Source organism: Globicephala melas, chromosome 5 (assembly GCF_963455315.2).
Source record: "Globicephala melas chromosome 5, mGloMel1.2, whole genome shotgun sequence".
Classification (NCBI taxonomy): Eukaryota; Metazoa; Chordata; class Mammalia; order Artiodactyla; family Delphinidae; genus Globicephala; species Globicephala melas.
Genome location: NC_083318.1, coordinates 19073293 through 19092346, shown reverse-complemented (window position 1 = coordinate 19092346; position 19054 = coordinate 19073293). Strand labels below are relative to the sequence as shown.

Below are 19054 nucleotides of genomic sequence, written 5' to 3'. Positions count from 1 at the left end.
CTTTTTGGTAGAATATTAAGTTTAAATGTTTTACCTAGTATTATTGTAAATATAAAATTGTTCATAAGCATTTAGAACAGGGTTTCATTTTTACCGGTTTTCAGAATGTTGAATCTATTACAAAGCAAGCTATGTAGTAGCATAAGAATAGGGCACCCAGAAAGGTATTTGGTGTTTGTAGAATTGATTTCAATATAGGAAAGACATTTAGCAAGGCTGAGCTAATGGATAGTAGATGGCCTAGAGTTGGCAGAAGTATACAGAAAAGATAATCATTCTTGGATTGCTGTTTTATTACAGAGTAGTATGATACCTGCTCTTTGGAACATTTGATGTTTCATTTTTCCTTATGTTTTTGTTTTATTTACAGGTCCCCCTCCTATCCCTGCAGAACCTATTGTTTCACCTGAACCAGTATATGTTTCAAAAGTACATTATGGAAGGAAAGTCCTTTATGATAATTTTTTTTTTTTTAAGAAGATATTTGAGGGTAGGAATTTATTAATTAATTTATTTTTGCTGTGTTGGGTCTTCGTTTCTGTGCGAGGGCTTTCTCTAGATGTGGCAAGCGGGGGCCACTCTTCATCGTGGCGCGTGGGCCTCTCACTGTTGCGGCCTCTCTTGTTGGGGAGCACAGGCTCCAGACGTGCAGGCTCAGTAGTTGTGGCTCACAGGCCTAGTTGCTCCGCGGCATGTGGGATCCTCCCAGACCAGGGCTCGAACCCGTGTCCCCTGCATTAGCAGGCAGATTCTCAACCACTGTGCCACCAGGGAAGCCCCTATGATAATTTTTAAAGAAGATTAACCCAATTAAAAATTATAACAGCATATAATTAAAATATGCATAGGTATGAAAATGTACATTAGAATTTTATTATTCAAACCTGTCACACTTCAACAAAGATGAGTATTTCCTTCCATACTCTGCTAAAAATTAGAGAGATAATAAAATTGGAGAGGAACTATCGAAGAAGTGGTTTTTTTCCTATAAAGAGACGGCTTATCAATATCATATAACTGCTTTTTTGAGAACTCTTTGCTTCGGTGGGCCGGTCATTAATGAAATCCAGTGGCTTTCTGGTGCTTGATGGTTGGGGTATTCATTTCAAGTAATCTATTCACTTTCTTTTAATGTTAGTTATTTGTCACTCAAGCCCAAAGAAAACTATAACTGCAATTGAAATTACTAGTTATGTGACCTAGGACCAGTTACTTCTCTGTACACCTTAATTTCTCTGTCTATAAAATAGCTACAACAATAATTACCTCATAGGGTTATTGTGAGGATTAAATTAATTTATGCATTTTAAAAAAAACTTGATCAGTGCCTGGCACACAGTAGGTGCTCACTAAATAGTAACTACCATTATTTTAACATTTTATTATATTCAACATTATGTAGATTATTGTATACTTTTCCCATTAGATTGTGAATCCCCTGAAAGGCAGGAAATTATCCTTAATTTCTACATTGCCTACATAATAGTAACACTTCAGACTTTAGAGTGTTTGTGCAACTAAAGTGAAGAACAGCGTTTCTTTCTTTGTCTTTTCCAGGTCTGAGGATTAGGATTTATGCCTTTTCAGGTTTGGTTTTCCATTGTCTTTCTGAGACAGAAAAAAAGCTGCATTTGTGTGCTTGTTTGGAGTAAAACGACCAGACCAGGGAAAATAGGCACATTCAAAAGGCAAAGTCTACCAATAGTTAAATATAGTCAGTCAGAGATAGTCATTTACCCTAATGGTCATAGGAATGATGAACAGAAGGACAGTGAGTGGTCAGTCCAACAGCAATGATTTCTTAATATGAGAAGGGACTCTAGTCTTTCTTTTCAGCCTCTGTGGACATTTTTAATGAATAGTTAAAAAGAATCCCGGGTTGGCAAATAATATAAACTACTGTTACCCTGAGAAAACACATCAATCTATGGGGAAGAAAGAGTATGTGGTTAACGGTATGTTTAAAGAAATACATGAGTAGAGTCAGGTTTGGTAGGCTCAGGTAAGGAGTTAAAAAGTTAAAACTTGACAGTTTTCTTTTAGTTGGGAAATGGAGAACAGACATCATTATCAGGCTTATAGGTAAACACGGGTGTTGAATGTTATCACTTTTGAAGAAAAAAAGATTTGGGATACATAAAAATCTCCTGAACAGGTCCTGCTGGGCTAGTTATGGAGGGTATCACCATTTCACAGCCTGTCTACTTCGCCATATTTTTACTGGAGTGTATCTTCATTTAATATAGTGATATTTTGGCTCTGAAGATAGGTTCAGGTTACTTATGATACTAAAGATCACTTGAAATTAGCAACTGGAAATCAAAGAACCGGTGTTAATTAGCATCATGTATGTCATGTTTTTGTGTCATCCTTCACTTCCAATAGTTTGTGAGAACATTTTATTTCCTCAGCAACCAGCGCACATGTATAGGAAAAATAGTATTGCACTTGCTCCTTATTCCTTCATATGCATGCTAGTAAGAGATACATTTAGTAACTAAGATTTGATTATATTCACAACATTTGTTATTTCCTTCAACACCAGTTAAGATCAAGAGCTATATCAGTACGTTGTTAACTTCCAAACATCCTTTATGATATTCAGGTGCAACGTTTTTAATATGCAGCAAAATATTCTCTTGCCACACACATAATTCTTGATCTGTCAGTACTGATTGCAGTGTATTTTTCTATTCTATATCATTGCACAAAATAATTGTTAACTGTATAGGACATGATTAAATAAATTACAGTGCATTCATTGTATGGAACCATTAAGAAGAAGGAGGGTAGCACTACCTCTGAATGATGCCCAAGACCAAGTGCAGTAAGTCCCTTACATACAAACGAGTTCCATTCTGAGAGCGTGTTTGTAAGTCCAGTTTGTTCATAAGTCCAACAAAGTTAGCCTAGGTAGCCAAATAACACAATCGGCTATATAGTACTGTACTGTAATAGGTTTATAATACTTTTCACACAAATAATACATAAAAAACAAACACAAAAAATAATTTTTTTTTTTTTTTTCTCGGTACGCAGGCCTCTCACTGTTGTGGCCTCTCCCGTTGCGGAGCACAGGCTCTGGACGCTCAGGCTCAGCAGCCATGGCTCATGGGCCCAGCCGCTCCGCGGCATGTGGGATCCTCCCGGACCGGGGCACGAACCCACGTCCCCAGCATCGGCAGGCGGACTCTCAACCAGAGTGCCACCAGGGAAGCCCCAACACTTTTAATCTTACAGTACAGTACCTTGAAAAGTACAGTAGTATCAGCTACATCACCGCTGCTTTTACACTTGCTTCCAGACATCCTAGGCTTGAAATAAATATACTGTACTACTGTATACAGTATTGTACAGTAAAGTACACAAAAGCGCAACCACTTGTAGAGGATGCACACACGTGACAGTGTAATGACAGACACATGAACTAACTTACATGATTGGACATATGAACGTACCTTTGCATCTTTGAAAGTTCACAACTTGAAGGTTCTTATGTAGAGAACTTACTGTAAATGCAAAGTGGATTTTAGCATGCCCCAGTTTTTATTTTTTAATTAGTGTATGTTTAGATGTATATTTTGTTTATCAAAATATCCATACTGGTAATAGTGGTTGCATTTGGAGAGGGAGACTTATGAATGTACATCTCTTATATTGCTGTTTCAGTGGGAAAAAAACGTTTAACTTTATACTATCATCAAATGAATATGCTTCTCCTGTATCATAAGCTTTTGGTAATAAGCTGAGCCAAGTTGTTGAGTACTTCTCAGTCATAGTTTTACTGCATAAACACGAAAAGCTAATTTTTACACCACATGATGGTTTTACTAATTTAAATGAAATATATGCTAGCATGCAATTATAATAATTTGCACCTTCTCATTGTATGCTTTGTGGTTAGATAAAAGAATATAGCAAGTAGTTCATTCTTCTGATTGTGTTTATGATGTTCTTTAACTCTTTTTGATGTGACTTTACATGTTTTTGCTAAGAGAGCATTAACAATATTAACAAAGAAAAATTCAAGTTTAACAAATATAAGTAAAAACTTGTAAATGGCCTTACTGAAATGAGCTGTCTTAGCTGAGACTACTAATATTAAATTTTTATCATTTATGCGCCTTTTTAATTATTAAGCAGGTAAAAAGAATTTCTGTGAAAAATATAGTTATACAGTTCATATATATGCAAGGTATGAGAGCAAAATTGTTTCATTTACTTTTTTCCTCTGAGGATATAGTGGACTGCGAACCACTTGATAGACTACTTAGCAACTATCATGCAACTAACAAGAACTATCAGTGTTTAGTAAACAACTAAACTTTGAGAAATACTATATTAAGTGATTCTGCAACTTCTCATTCTCTAGAATAATGATTCTTCCCTGGGGATATACAAGCATACATACACAAAGCAACAGATGGCCAGGGCCCTATCTCAGAACCTCAAGTCTTTCATTTTTTTAAAAAGGTCCATGGGTGACTTTCGATGTCTGTTCTTGGTTATAACTGTTCTATGGTAATCCTGATTACTTCAGACTATCTCCTTTCAAAGTTTGGGACTTTTTTTTTTAGTGCGAACGTGGAACTATATCAAGAGTCTAAGTGTTTAGTGCTTTGCAGTGGTTGTCAGTGGGACAAATACTTAGGAGTATATTTTGATTGTCACAGTGATCGGGGAAGACTGCTGGCATTCATTGAGATGTTGCTTGTCAGGCAATGTGGGACAATCCCATACAACAGAGAATTGTCTTGTGTCCTGTATGACTTTTGAATGTTTTATCAATTATAAATTAGTAATCCTCTAATATGTAATACTTATACATCTTTTTACAAGAATCCAAAAAGCTCAATAGCTTGTGTTCTTTTAGAATGGAATACTTTAAAATCAATCATGACATAAATTATAAATTTGCTTACATATCTCTATAAATTAATTCATTCAATTGAAGGGTTATAAGAGGAATAATAGAGACCTCTGGGAGAAAGCACAGTGTTCTTCAAATTCATATTGCATTTGATTTTTTTTTTCTAGAAGGGAGACATATTCAGTTTGCAAAGATTTCACAGATCGTTAAAGGAACATTTTATCAACTAATTTCTAATCATTCAGAGTATCTGAAATGTAGCAACTCATTAGCTGCTTTTATAATTGAAAGAGGTAAGTGCAAGTACTTGGGATGTGTTCATTTGTACAAAAGCTATTAAGTAACTTAATGATCTGAACTACGCTATGGTAATATTTTAATTAACTATCTTTGCCCCTGTTGACAGTGGTGCTGCATTGATTTGAAGTGGCCCTTTCTAGTAGGTGTGGGTCATTAAACACAAAGATTCTCAAAGGTAGAGATAAAGTATACTGAATAGGAACCAATAGAGAACTGCAGAATGGTAAAATAACCTAATATTTTAATCAGTAACTGTGTTGGAGTCACTACCATCTTGAAATCTAACCCCATTATAACAAATATTGAGAGAGACTCTATAAAAATTAACATTTTCTTCACTTTCAAATAATAAAAGATTAAAGTGAAAAATCATGAATCTGTGTTTTTTCCTGTGAATATTTTGATGTGATTCCAATTACATTTTATCTTTTATTTATCCTGTAATGTTCTAGATTGATCATTAATTAAACATTTGAATTTTATATTCATCTCTGAATATTATAGATGATACAAAAACAATTTGATATTTGGTTCTTATTCTTAAGGATTTTTTGTGACCTAGGTGGGGAGAAGATATATATGATTTTTCAAGGGTCAACCTTAGTTTGAAATCATGGAGCATGATACCTCCATGCTTTATCATTCTGTCTCAAGATCACTTTGGCTATTTGGGTGTTTTTGTGTTTCCATACAAATTGTACAATTATTTGTTCCAGTTCTGTGAAAAATGTTGATACTTTGATAAGGATTGCATTGAGTCTGTGGATTGCCTTGGGTAGTATGGTCATTTTAAGAATATTACTTCTTCCAGTCCTTGAGCATGGTATATCTTTCCATTTATTTGTTGTCAACTTCAGTTCCTTCATTAACGTCTTACAGTTTTCTAAGTATGTCTTTTACCTCCTTGGTTAGATTTATTCCTATGTATTTTATTCTTTCTGATGCTATTTTAAATGGGATTGCTTTTTTAATTTGTGTTTTTGATAGTTCATTATTAGTGTATAGAAATGCAACAGATTTCTATACATTAATTTTGTATCATGCAACTTTACTGAATTCACTTATTAGTTGTAATAGTTTTTTGGTGGAGTCTTTAAGGATTTCTGTATATAGCATGTCATCTGCAAACAGTGACAGTTTTACTTCTTCTGATCCAATTTGTTTTCCTTTTATTTCTTTTTCTTGTCTGATTACTGTGGCTAGGGCTTCCAATACTATGTTGAATAAAAGTAGGGAGGGTGGGTATCCTTATCTTATTCCTCTGATATAAGAAGAAATGCTTTCAGCTTTTCACCATTGAGTATGATGTTGGCTGTGGGTTTGTCACTTATGGCCTTTGATGTTGAGGTATGTTCTGTTGCTACCCACTTTGTTGAGAGTTTTTTTTTAATCATAAATGGATGTTGAATTTTGCTGAAAGCTTTTTCTGCATCTATTGAGATGATCATATGCTTTTTAATTTTCAGTTTGTTAATGTGGTGTGTCACATTGATTGATTTGTGGATATTAAACCATCCTAGCATCCCCGGAATAAATCCCACTTGATTATGGTGTATGATCCTTCTTTTAATGTATTGTTGAATTTGGTTTGCTAATATTTTGCTGAAGATTTTTTTGCATCTGTGTTTAGGCATATTTGTCTGTAATTTTCTTTTTTTGTGGTATCTTTGTCTGGTTTTGGTGTCAGGGTAATGCTGGCCTTATAGAATGAGTTTGGAAGTGACCCCTCCTCTTCAATTTTTGGAATAGTTTGAGAAGAATAGGTATTAACTCTTCTCTAAATGTTTGGTGGAAGTCACCTGTGAAGCCATCTGGTCCTGGACTTTTGTATGTTGGGAGTTTTTTAATTACTGATTCAATTTCATTACTAGTAATTGGTCTGTTCATATTTTCTGTTTCTTCCTGGTTCAGTCTTGGGAGATTGTATGTTTCTAGGAATTTATCTGTTTCTTATAGGTTGTTAATTTTATTGGCATATAATTGTTCAGAGTAATCTCTTATGATTCTTGGTATTTCTGTGGTGTCAGTTGTAACTTCCCTTTTTTCATTTCCAATTTTATTTACGTGGGCCTTCTCTCTTTTTCTTGATGTATCTGGCTAAAGGTTTATCAATTTTGTTTCTTTTCGGAGAACAAACTTAGTTTCATTGATCTTTTCTATTGTTTTTTTTTATTCTCTATTTCATTTATTTCTGCTCTGATCTTTCTGATTTCTTTTCTTCTAACTTTAGGTTTTGGCTATATCTATTTTTCTTGTTCTTTGAGGTGTAAGATTAGATGATTGATTTGAGATTTTTCTTGTTTCCTGAAGTAGACTTGTTTTTTTCTAATTTTTTTAGAAGTTTTATAGTTTATTTTATTTATTAATTGATTGATTGATTGCTGCATTGGGTCTTTGTTGCTGCATGCCAGCCCTCTCTAGTTGCGTCGAGTGGGGGCTACTCTTCATTGTGGTGTGTGGGCTTCTCATTGCAGTGGCTTCTCTTATTGCGGAGCCTGGACTTTAGGTGTGCGGGCGTCAGTAGTTGTGGCATGTGGGCTCAGTGGTTCTGGCTCACGGGCTCTAGAGTTCAGGCTCAGTAGTTGTGGCACACAGGCTTAGTTGCTGTATGGCATGTGGGATCTTCCCAGACCAGGGCTCAAACCAGTGTCCCCTGCATTGGCAGGCAGATTCTCAACCACTGCACCACCAGGGAAGCCCTGAAGTAGACTTGTTTTAATTTCCTTCTTACATCTGCTTTTGCTACATCCCATAGGTTTGGGGTCATTGTGCTTGCAGTTTCATTTGTGTCCAGGTATTTTTTTATTTCCTTTTTGATTTCTTCAGTGATCCATTGATTGTTTAGTAACATGTTGTTTAGACTCCACCTGTTTGTGCTTTTTTGTGCTTTTGTTTCTTGTGATTGATTTCCACTTTCATAGGGTTGTGGTCGGAAAAGATGCCTTATATGATTTCAGTATTCTTAAATTTATTGAGACTTATTTTATGGCATAGGATGTGACCTGTCCTGGAGAATGTTCCACGTGCCCTTGAAAAGAATGAGTATTCTGCTGTTTTGTATGAAATGTTCCATATATGTTTAATTCCATCTGGTCTGATGTGTCATCCAAAACCGGCGTTTTCTAATTGATTTTGTGTCTGGATGGTCTGGCCATTGATGTAAGTGGGGTGTAGTCCCCTACTATTACTGTATTATTGTCAGTTTCTCCTGTTACATTTATTAATATTTGCTTTATATATCTAGGTGCTCCTATGTTGAGTGCTTTACATTTACAAATGTTATATATACTTTTAGGATCGATCCCTTTATCATTGTGTAGTGTGCTCTTTTGTCTTTTTACTGTCTTTGTTTTAAAGTCTGTTTTGTCTGATAATAAGTATTGCTACTCCAGCTTTCTTTTCATTCTGTTTTCATGGAATACCTTTGTCCCCTTCACTTTCAATCTGTGTGTCTTTAGATCTGAAGTGAGTCTCTTGTAGGTAGTATATATGTGGATCTTGTTTTCTTCTATGTTTTGGTTTTTTTTTTTGCGGTACATGGGCATCTCACTGTTGTGGCCTCTCCCGTTGCAGAGCACAGGCTCCGGACTTGCAGGCTTAGTGGCCATGGCTCACAGGCCCAGCCGCTCCGCGGCATGTGGGATCTTCCCGGACCGGGGCATGAACCCGTGTTCCCTAGCATCGGCAGGTGGACTCTCAACCACTGCGCCACCAGGGAAGCCCGGATCTTGTTTTCTTATTCAGACACTTTATGTCTTTTGATTGGAGCTTTTAGTTCATTTACATTTAAAGTAATTATTGATAGATATATACTTATTACCATTTTGTTAACTTGTTTTCAGATTATTTTTGTAGTTCTTATTTGTCCCTTCTTTTGCTCTCTTCCCTTGTGATTTGATGACTGTCTTTAGTGGTTGTGTTTGGATTCTTTTCCCTTTTTTGTGTGTGTATCTGTATTATCGGGTTTTTTATATATATGTATGTGTGTGTGTATATATATATATATATATATATTTGGGTATTTTCAGTTGATGATCTCTGAAGTTCAGATGCATTCTAATCACCCTGTATTTTTACTCCCCCCAAAGGTTAATGTATTTTACATCTTTTTGGCATGTGTATCCCTTAACTACTTGTTGTGGCTATAGATGATTTTACTGCTTTTGTTTTTTAACCTTCCTACTAATTTTATAAGTGGCTGATCTATCAACTTTACTGTATGTTTGCCTTTACCAGTGAAATTTTTCCTTTCGTAATTTTCATATTTCTAATTGTGATCTTTTCTGTTTAGAGCAGTCCCTTTAACATTTCTTGTAAAGCTGATTTTTTGGTGCTGAACTCTTTTAGTTTTTGCTTATCTGTAAAATGTTTGTCTTTCCTTCAAATCTAAATGATAACCTGGTCAGGTAGAGTATCCTCTACCGTAGGTTTTTTCCTTTCATGTAGGTTCTTTTCCTTTCATTGCTTTGAATATATTGTGCCACTCCCTTCTGGCCTACAAAGTTTCTGCTGAAAAGTCAGCTAAAAGTCTTATAGGAGTTCCCTTGTATGTAACTAGTTGCCCTTCTCTTTCTGCTATTCTCTTGCTTTATCTTTAATATTTTCCTTATTAATTATAATGTGTCTTGGTTTGAACCTCTTTCAGTTCACCTTTTTGAGACTGTGTGACTCCTGGACCTGGATTTCTATTTTCTTCCCCAGGTTAGAGAAGTTTTTAGCTACTATTTCTTCAAATAAGTTCTCTGCCCCTTTCTGTCTCTCTTCTCCTTCTGGGACCCCTATAATGCACATGTTAGTATGCTTGGTATTGTTTCAGAGGTGTCTTAAACTATCCTCATTTTTTAAGTTCTTTTTTTTCTCTTTAGCTTAGGTGACTTCCACCACTTAGTCTTCCAGATTGCTGATTCGTTCCTCTGTACTAGCTAATCTACTGTTGATTTTTTTAGTGTATTTTTTATTTTAGTTATTGTATTCCTCAGCTCTGTTTGGTGGTTCTTTATATTTTCTACCTCTGTGTTCATCCATTCTTCTCCTGTCTTCAGTGACCATCTTTATGATCATTATCTTGAACTCTTTAATCAGGTAGATTGCTTATCTCCACTTCATTTAGTTCTTTTAGTGAGGTTATGTCTTATTCCTTCATTTGGAACATAATTCTCTGTCTCTTTGTATTGCCCAATTCTCTGTGTGTTTATTTCTGTGTGTTAGGTAGTTCAGTTACATTTCCCCCTCTTGGAGAAGTAGCCTTTTGTAGGAGACATCCTATGGGGCCCAGCAACACATTCTTCTCTGGTCACCAGGGCTGTATACTCTAGGGGTGCCCTCTATTTAGAATGTGTGTGCCCTTCTGTTGTGGTGGGGCCTACTACTCTGGGCATGTGGGTAGGCAGGCCTGGCCCCTGACCCAGTTGGCTATAAGACAAGACCCTGTGTGGTGGCTGTGAGGCCAGTGGAGGACAGGGCAGGCTTGCCTGCCATTTCCTCTTACATCTTGGTGAATTTCTTCTTTTGGTTATTCCCTCTTTTTCCTACATTATCAAACTCTAGTATCTCCCTGAAACATTGCAGTTTGAGTTACAGAGAAAGAAGCTGAGCTCTTGGCTACACTACTGCCCATTATAACTCAGAACATAGATCACCATTCCAGAACTTACACTGACACTATACAATTCCCTTATATCACCCCATCCCCCACACCCATACTAGAACTTTTTGGCCAACCCAATACATTAGAGATAATAGAACATTTTTACTTTTCTCATCTAATCCTACTCCTCCAGCTACCTTTATCTTAGTAAATGGCATCCATCCAGCTGCTAAAAATCTAAGTCATCCATTATTTATCCCTTCCCCTAACATCTTACAATTTATCTTCAAGTCCTGTTTATTATATCCTCAAACTCTATCTCAGGTCTGATCTTCCTTTTTTTTCATTTAACCTCCATCATTTGAGTCTTAAGTCATTATCTCTGACCTGGAATACTGTAACAGAGCCCCTAATTCAGCTTCTTGGACCTTACTGGAATCCTTTACCCCACTCCTTTTGCTGCTCACTCATAATGAAACTTAAATTTCAGTTTCATAAGGAGGGATTCTGCAACTGGTCTTCATGAGGTAATCTTTCCTGCTAATATTCTTTAAATTAGCCGTGTATCTGTTTCCTTCAAAACTTTTATTACAATTTGTGGTTTTAGTCTTTTTTTCTTCTCTCCTATTAGAAGCTTCATGAGGGCCTGTCTTAATCAGCGTTTGATTCCTAGCATCTATTTCACTGCCTAGTATTTGGTAGGACCGCAAAAATTTTTGTGGAATTAATGGAAGTCCTTTCTTAGGTAGTTGCAGATGTGGAACTGAACTTTGAAAGACTAATACTAGAGATTTTCTGAAATCATCAACACAGAGGTAAACCATAGCATGAGTACCTATCTCATGAGAAAAAAGAACAGAAAAAAGAACAATGATCTAGCAACTAGGATATAGAAAGGCCACATAGGTAGGAGGTGAAAGGAAAAAAACTATCTTCTGAGCATAGAGTTTCAAAGAAATCTCAAACCTCAAATGGAGTACAGCAAAAAATGATTCTATTGATTGTAGTAGAAATGTAGATAAAGTATAATATAAAACATCTGCCTTTTAAATTGTGATATTATTGAAGTATTTTTTAAATTTTGCTTCCTAGAAGACTCTCAAACTCTTACTTGAAATTGTGGAATTATTTTTCCAACTTTTTGGTCAATATATTTTACTAACTTTAAAATGGTAAGGTAGACTTTTTCATTGAACTACCGGTGTAATTAATTCATTTAACCTACTCTCTTTTTACACCAGGCATTTACTAGATGCTCAAATAAAAGTTTGTTGAATAAAAATGGGAAAAAAATGGTAAGAAAGAGGTGGAGGTTGAACATAGGGAAGAGGAAGGTAAAAATAACCTGCTACTGTTAACCTTTTCTTTCAGCTGGACAGCGTGAAGTTGTAGCTATAGGCACAGGTGAATACAATTATAGTCAGTGCATTAAGCCAAATGGAAGAGTGTTGCACGATACTCATGCTGTTGTTACGGCAAGGAGATCTCTCCTTAGGTAAGGTAACAAATATATTTAATTAAATATATTAAATATATATAAATATATCTGTTAATATTTAACAGATATATTTAATGCCATCAAATATTAATGCTCTTAGCCTAAAGCAATCACATATATATGTCTTTATTTACAAATGGAATTTTACTCATCATTGAGCCAAGTCTCTTACTTATCCAAGCCATCTGATATTTTCATGTCACTTTTGGAAACCTTATAGTAATTTCAGTGTCTAGCCTATGAATTTTAGTGGCTTCTATTATCAAGAGCTTATGAACTCAGTTTTAAGAGTCATACAACCTTTTTTTAAGATAAAAATACTGTCTTTATTAATGATAAAAGTAATTGGAGAGTATAGCTTTAGATCTGGACCAAGTAGGCTTGGTAATATTTCACCCCTGAATTAGTCATACTTATCCAAAGGCAGAAATCAATGAGTTTCCACTCATGAGGTCTGTACAAAGTTTACGATATAGCAGAGTGTCGATAAAGTATTTTTTAGGCTGGCAGATCTCAGAGAGAAAGAGAGAAAGGGGCTAAAGTGAGGATGCCTAGTTTCTTTTTCCAAACTTATCAGTCACTCTGCTCCTTGTAAGAGGCATAATTAGCAGATAGTAGAGAAATAAACCAAGAATGTTACTCTTTGGAATTCCTTTTCTGTAAAAACATGAAAAGTGGGACATGAGCATTACCTCCTGCAGTAGTTACCAGCTTTTGTTCTCTTAAGTCACTAAGTTTACTTTTTATAAAACATTTTTAATCGAATTTTTCAAACAAAAGTGAGAATCAGATAATTAATTCCATCATTCAGTTGTCAGCATTCTGATACCAATACCCAATGATCATATCCAATTATTAGCATATCCAGTTATTAGGATTCTGTTGATCTTATTTAATTTATGCACCCTCACTTTTTGGTGGTGGTGTTTCTTTACTGGAGTGTTTTAAAACAAATTTACACGTATTATTTTATCGGAAAAACTTAAGTATATATCTGTAATAATAAGGAAAGAATCCTATAATCTTAAAAGGAAAGATTTTGGGAAGTCCATGAAGGTAATGCAACTAATTGTCCTCCCATCCCCCTTGGTGCTTAGTGAATTATTTGACCCCCTTTAAAACTACCTCTTTGTGTTTATTTCTTGTCATGCTTGGCACTGTCATTTATACTGGTGCTTAATATTTTATTATATATTTCTGATGATAGGATTAAAATCATGGCTTTTTAAATAAGCAAAATAGTATTTGTCCTCTGATTTGATTAGTAGTTTCAGGAAATCTATTTCACTTCTTAATTTAACTTACAGGCTTTGTTATGTTATTCCTATGCTCTTGTGTTTTTGTCTTCAGAACCACTAAGCAGTGGGAACCACAGTCGTTGTCTGCCTGTTTTGGCATGGAAGGGAAAATAGAAGTAAAGCAGAAAATTGATACTTCACCTAGGAGGCTGGGAGCAGAGCTGTCTAAGAAAGAAGGGAGGAATCAGTAGAGAAATGGGTCTTTTGCAGAAAATGATAGTTGAGTACTTTAATGTGAAATGAGAGTGGAGTGGTAGTCGAGGAATGATGCTTTAAGGCAGGTCACCGGGCAGACTGGGCTCTAACTGAAGACTTATCAAGGGACTTAATTCTTCATTAAGTAAGGCTAAGATTATTTTACAAGTTCCTATCAATATCAAAACTTTTGACATATAGGGACATTGTGCATAACATGAATATAATGTTTGTTTAAGGTACTTCATTTTTAAATTTTCTTACTTGATGAAGCTCTATCTCATTAATTTTAGGTACTTTTATAGACAACTTCTACTCTTCTATAGCAAAAATCCTGCTGTGTTGGAAAAATCAATATTTTGTACAGAACCAGCTTCTAATCTACTCACTCTCAAGCAGAATATCAACATTTATCTCTATATGAACCAGTTGCCTAAAGGATCAGCCCAGATTAAGTCACAATTGTAAGTATTATGGAAGCTGTTTTTGAAGGAATCTAGGATGGCCATATCATGCATTCTGAATCCATACAGCAAAAGAACAAGTAAATTCATATCTATCCATATTCTTCCTCCAGCCTTGAGGTGTTATTTGTAGGCTGCAAGAGCCTGAAGGCTGAAAGACCACAAATTCTTTCTCCTTCCCTCCACTCAGTCTGGTCCATTACTACTACTTAAGTATTCCATGTACTTCACTGCTCTCTTTTTGATGCTGTTGAAAATCTTCTATTCCTTTCTAGTTGTAATACTTCATAAACTTTAGGAAGTATGGATTTATACACTCTTCACATACTAACACAGGAGTTAAGGAATGCAGTCTGTTCTTCTGGTCCGTCTGTGGCCAAAACTTCATTACCTTGATGAATGGGTAGCATCAGTTAGCATGAAGTTTGAACAACACAGGCAAGCACAAAAAAGAAAGTAAAATTCACTTCAATCCAACCATCTAGAGATAACTGCGGTTTATAGTTTGTTTAAAAGCCTTCCAGTAACACCTTTGAAAACAAGGGTGAGTGTTTCTCTTGAGAGAAACCTCAAGAAAAATAATTTTAGATTTTACCGTTTTAACATATTTTGTTGGAGGTGAATCTTGAATATAAATTATCAGTTTTCTTTTTTTCATTCTCTAATTTTGTAGTGTTTAAAACTTTTAATATGGAGAAAGGAAATAACTCACAAACTATGGCAGGGACAAAAATTGGGTTTTCATTTGATTTTAAGGGACATAAAGAATGGCAATAATATGAAATTTATCCTTGCTGGAAGCTCTAAATATGGTTAATTTCTGTTTGGTTTTAATTTTGTGGAACAAAGTCACTCCATCCTACCTTGCTTTGGGTTTGCATCTATTTCTGTTACTGGAATTAAATGTACACTGGCAAGTTAAATATGTTTGAGAACAGTTCTTAGGTACATGCAGATTTTACTTTGTCGGCTTTGGGTTTTGGTGTTTTTTTTAACATCTTTATTGGAGTATAATTGCTTTACAATGATGTGTTAGTTTCTGCTTCATAACAAAGTGAATCAGTTATACATATACCTATGTCCCCATACCTCTTCCCTCTTGCCTCTCCCTCCCTCCCACCCTACCTATCCCACCCCTCTAGCTGGCCGCATAGCACAGGGAGATCAGCTCAGGGCTTTGGTTTTTAAAGGAAACTTTCTTTTCTTTCTCTAGGCGTCTTAATCCATGTTCTGTGTCTGCATTTGAAGCCCATGAAGAGCTGAGTCTCCATGTGGCTGTTGAAGGCAAAATTCATCTGACTGTCTACTGCCCTGCAGATGTTGTTAACAGAATAAGCAGCATGGCCTCAAGTGACAAACTGATGAGATGGGGAGTGCTTGGTGTACAGGGAGCATTGCTGAGTCAGTTTATACAGCCAGTTTATATCAGCAATATACTTGTTGGTGAGTTGGATTACAGTACCTCTTGGCCTCTTTCACTAAGTCATTTCGCTATATTTTATTTACCAGTGTAAAATCACAATTTGCATGCATGAAGCTTTACTTAAGGTAAAATTCAGATCCACTGTTTTGTTGAGGTTTTCATTTCATGGTAACTGGTCATCACATTTAGTATAATATGACTTTTGCCATCTTATCAGGAGGCTAATAAGAATCAATATTTTATGTTAGGCAATTACATGTATTCTGTCTTGAATGTATACTTTTGTTTGTACAGTATTCAATTTTTCTCTTTCTTTTGGAAGAAGATGCTTCTTTGAACTTATCAAATTTAAAAGCTTATATTTAGTTATTCCTGAAATAAAAAATATTAAATGCCCATTTTGGTTCTTTCTTACTTTTATGCTTTTTTTATACATTTGGTTATGATTTGGATCCTTTTGATTTGTGAAGTGAGTGGGAAGTAACTAGAACACAAATAATGTGAACTAGTAATTTATTTCTTTCTTTGGTAGGGGCTATTATAGAATGCTGTATTTATATTTGAATGGTTTTCCAGATATTATGCCATTGACAGACATTTTGGGCACTCAATTCTATAGTTTTCATAAAGCCCTAAGAGTTTCAAAGCTTCAGTTACCCTTGGGAAACAATTTAAATACTACCATTACTTGGCTGTTCTTTGTTTACTGCTAATTTTTCGTAATGATGGCCCATATGCAAGCTTTGGATCCTCGCATGAGAAGTAGTTTTACTTTTAGAAAGGGCTGTTTCTTTTATTCTTGTGGTTTTTTGTTGTTGTTGTTCTATATATTTTATACCCATTTCTTTAGGAATTTCTCCTATAGACAGTATTTTTTCAGTTCCATGTATATACAAAATATTTTATTTTCTTCCCATTTTTGTTTGGTTTGGCTTTAATAAATGATAAAAAGGAAATAGTAATTATTTATTTTTCTAATATTAAGCTTATTTTCTTTGTTTAGGAAACCTATTACTTGGTTCACAATTCAAAAGATTCAAAAGGGTATTCAGTCAAGTCTTCCTTCTATCCTAGGGCCCTAGGAACCCATTTTACCTCTGTGGCATCCATTGTTACTAGTTTGTTTTTCTTTCCAAAGGTAGTTTATGCTTATAAAAGTATATGCATACTTTTTTGTATTTTACATCAGTGGGATCATACTTTTCTACACCTTGCTCTTTTCATTTAACAAGGTGTCTTGGAAATTTTTCCATATGAGTATATGAAGAATTATTATAATTCATAACTCTCTGTATGGTATTTCTTTGTACAAACGTATTATAATTTATTTAACCAGTTGTGGGTTAATGGAACTTTAGATTGTTTTTAATCTTTTCCAGCTACCAAATGCTATCGTGAATCATGACCTTATTACATTTGATATTGACACATGTAAAATATATCTATATAAAATGAATTCCTAGAAGTAGAGTTGCAGGCCAAAGAGGTATGCATTTGCAATTTTGAAAACTATTACCAAGTTACCCTCCAAATCATATTCTCACTAGCAATATTTGAGAGTGCCTGTTTGCTCACACCCTAAAAAGTGGTTGTTTCTAACTCTTTTTCCAAATATTTATTCTTATAGATGATTTATTTCTTAGATTTAACTTGGATACAAAAATTATGCTTTATGATGTTTTCTTTTAGTCAGTTCAGATACTCTCTCAGACATTTCAAACTTTCCTCAATCTTCTTTAGGAAAGGCAATTTTTGTTCTTGATAAATGTCTACAAAATGTCTAATAAATGTCTGTGCATTCTCTAGAGTCACAGTTTGGCATGCAAGGCTTTCTTTGACTTTTGTGAAGAAAGATATTTTACAGTTTGCCTTTTGTATGACATAACTCCGTACTATATTTAGTTTCTTAAAAGGGTAGAATCTTAGATTCTTTTAGAATTATTTAGTATTTAGTGGTTTGGACAGGGGCTTAAAAATTAGATCTCATCATTTTGCCTGTCATCTTGCACATAGCAGTAAGAATACCAGGTAGCAATAAAAATACTATAAAACTTGGTAAAATTGCTTCTGATCTCTTTCTTTGCATCTTTATGGAACATATCTAAAGTTAATTAATTGGTGTTCTGTCTGGCATAACCTAAACAGATTTTAATGTTTGTTAAAAATGCAGATTTCTCAGCCTCTTAAGATCTGTACTGTATGTCTGGGGGATAGCCCCAGGAATATATGTTTTAAAAGAGCACCACCAGGTGATTCTGATACAGATGATTTGAATGGCTCACACTGAGAAATACTCAGAGTGTCTGTATACTTAAAAGTGTGATATGTACAGCTAAAAGAATCTTAAGAGTTTATTGAACTAGTCGTGTAGTACAGCTTCTCACTTATTATACAAACTCTTACTTTTTATTTCACATTGGAGTATAGTGGATTAACAATGTTGTGATAGTTTCCATTGTACAGCAAAGTGATTCAGTTACACATTTTCCTGTTTAGGTTGTTACATAATATTGAGCAGAGTCCCCTTTGCTATACAGTAGGTCCTTGTTGGTTATCCATTTTAAATACAGCAGTGTGTACATGTCAATCCCAAACTCCCTAACTATCCCTTTCCCCCACCCTTCCCCCCGGTAATCATAAGTTTGTTCTCTAAGTCTGTGAGTCTGTTTCTGTTTTGTAAATAAGTTCATTTGTATCATTCCTTTTCAGATTTCGCATATAAGTGATATAATGTGATATTTCTCTTTCTCTGTCAAACTTACTTCACTCAGTATGACAATCTCTAGGTCTGTCCATGTTGCTGCAAATGGCATTATTTCATTCTTTTTAATGGCTGAGTGATATTCCATCGTATGTATGTACGACATCTTCTTTTTCCATTCCTCTGTCCATGGACATTTAGGTTGCTTCCATGTCTTGGCTATTGTAAACAGTGCTGCAGTGAACATTGGGGTGCATGTATCCTTTCAGACCATGTTCTTCTCCAGATATATGCCCAGGAGTGGGATTACGGATCATATGGTAGCTCTATTTTTAGTTTAGTTTAGTTTTGTTTTTTAAAATTATTTATTTATTTATTAGCTGTGTCGGGTCTTAGTTGCAGCATGCGGGATCTAGTTCCCTGACCAGGGATCAAACCTGGGCCCCCTGCATTGGGAGTGTAGAATCTCAGCCACTGGACCACTAGGGAAGTCCCTATTTTTAGTTTTTTAAGGAACTTCTATACTGTTCTCCGTAGTGGCTGTACCAATTTACATTCCCACCAACAGTGTAGGAGGGTTCCCTTCTCTCCACACCCTCTCCAGCATTTATTGTTTGTGGATTTTTTTATGATAGCCATTTTGACTGGTGTGAGGTGATATCTCATTGTAGTTTTGGTTTGCATTTCTCTAGTAATTAGCGATGTTGAACATCTTTTC

The 19054-nt window shown here is 35.2% G+C and overlaps 1 protein-coding gene across 2 annotated transcripts in view; it reads left to right on the top strand.

Annotated features, from left to right (window-relative positions):
- Nucleotides 1-19054, top strand: part of ADAD1 (adenosine deaminase domain containing 1) — a 44975-nt gene that overhangs the window by 7737 nt on the left and 18184 nt on the right. Inside the window, exons 4-8 of one of the 2 annotated variants that reach the window (XM_030864323.2) lie at nt 371-438; nt 5037-5163; nt 12129-12252; nt 14075-14212; nt 15426-15655. In XM_030864323.2, the coding sequence (XP_030720183.1) occupies nt 371-438; nt 5037-5163; nt 12129-12252; nt 14075-14212; nt 15426-15655 (687 nt within the window). Of the gene's footprint in view, nt 1-370; nt 439-5036; nt 5164-12128; nt 12253-14041; nt 14213-15425; nt 15656-19054 lie in introns of both variants that reach the window. The other variant, XM_030864322.2, reaches the window with a different exon arrangement.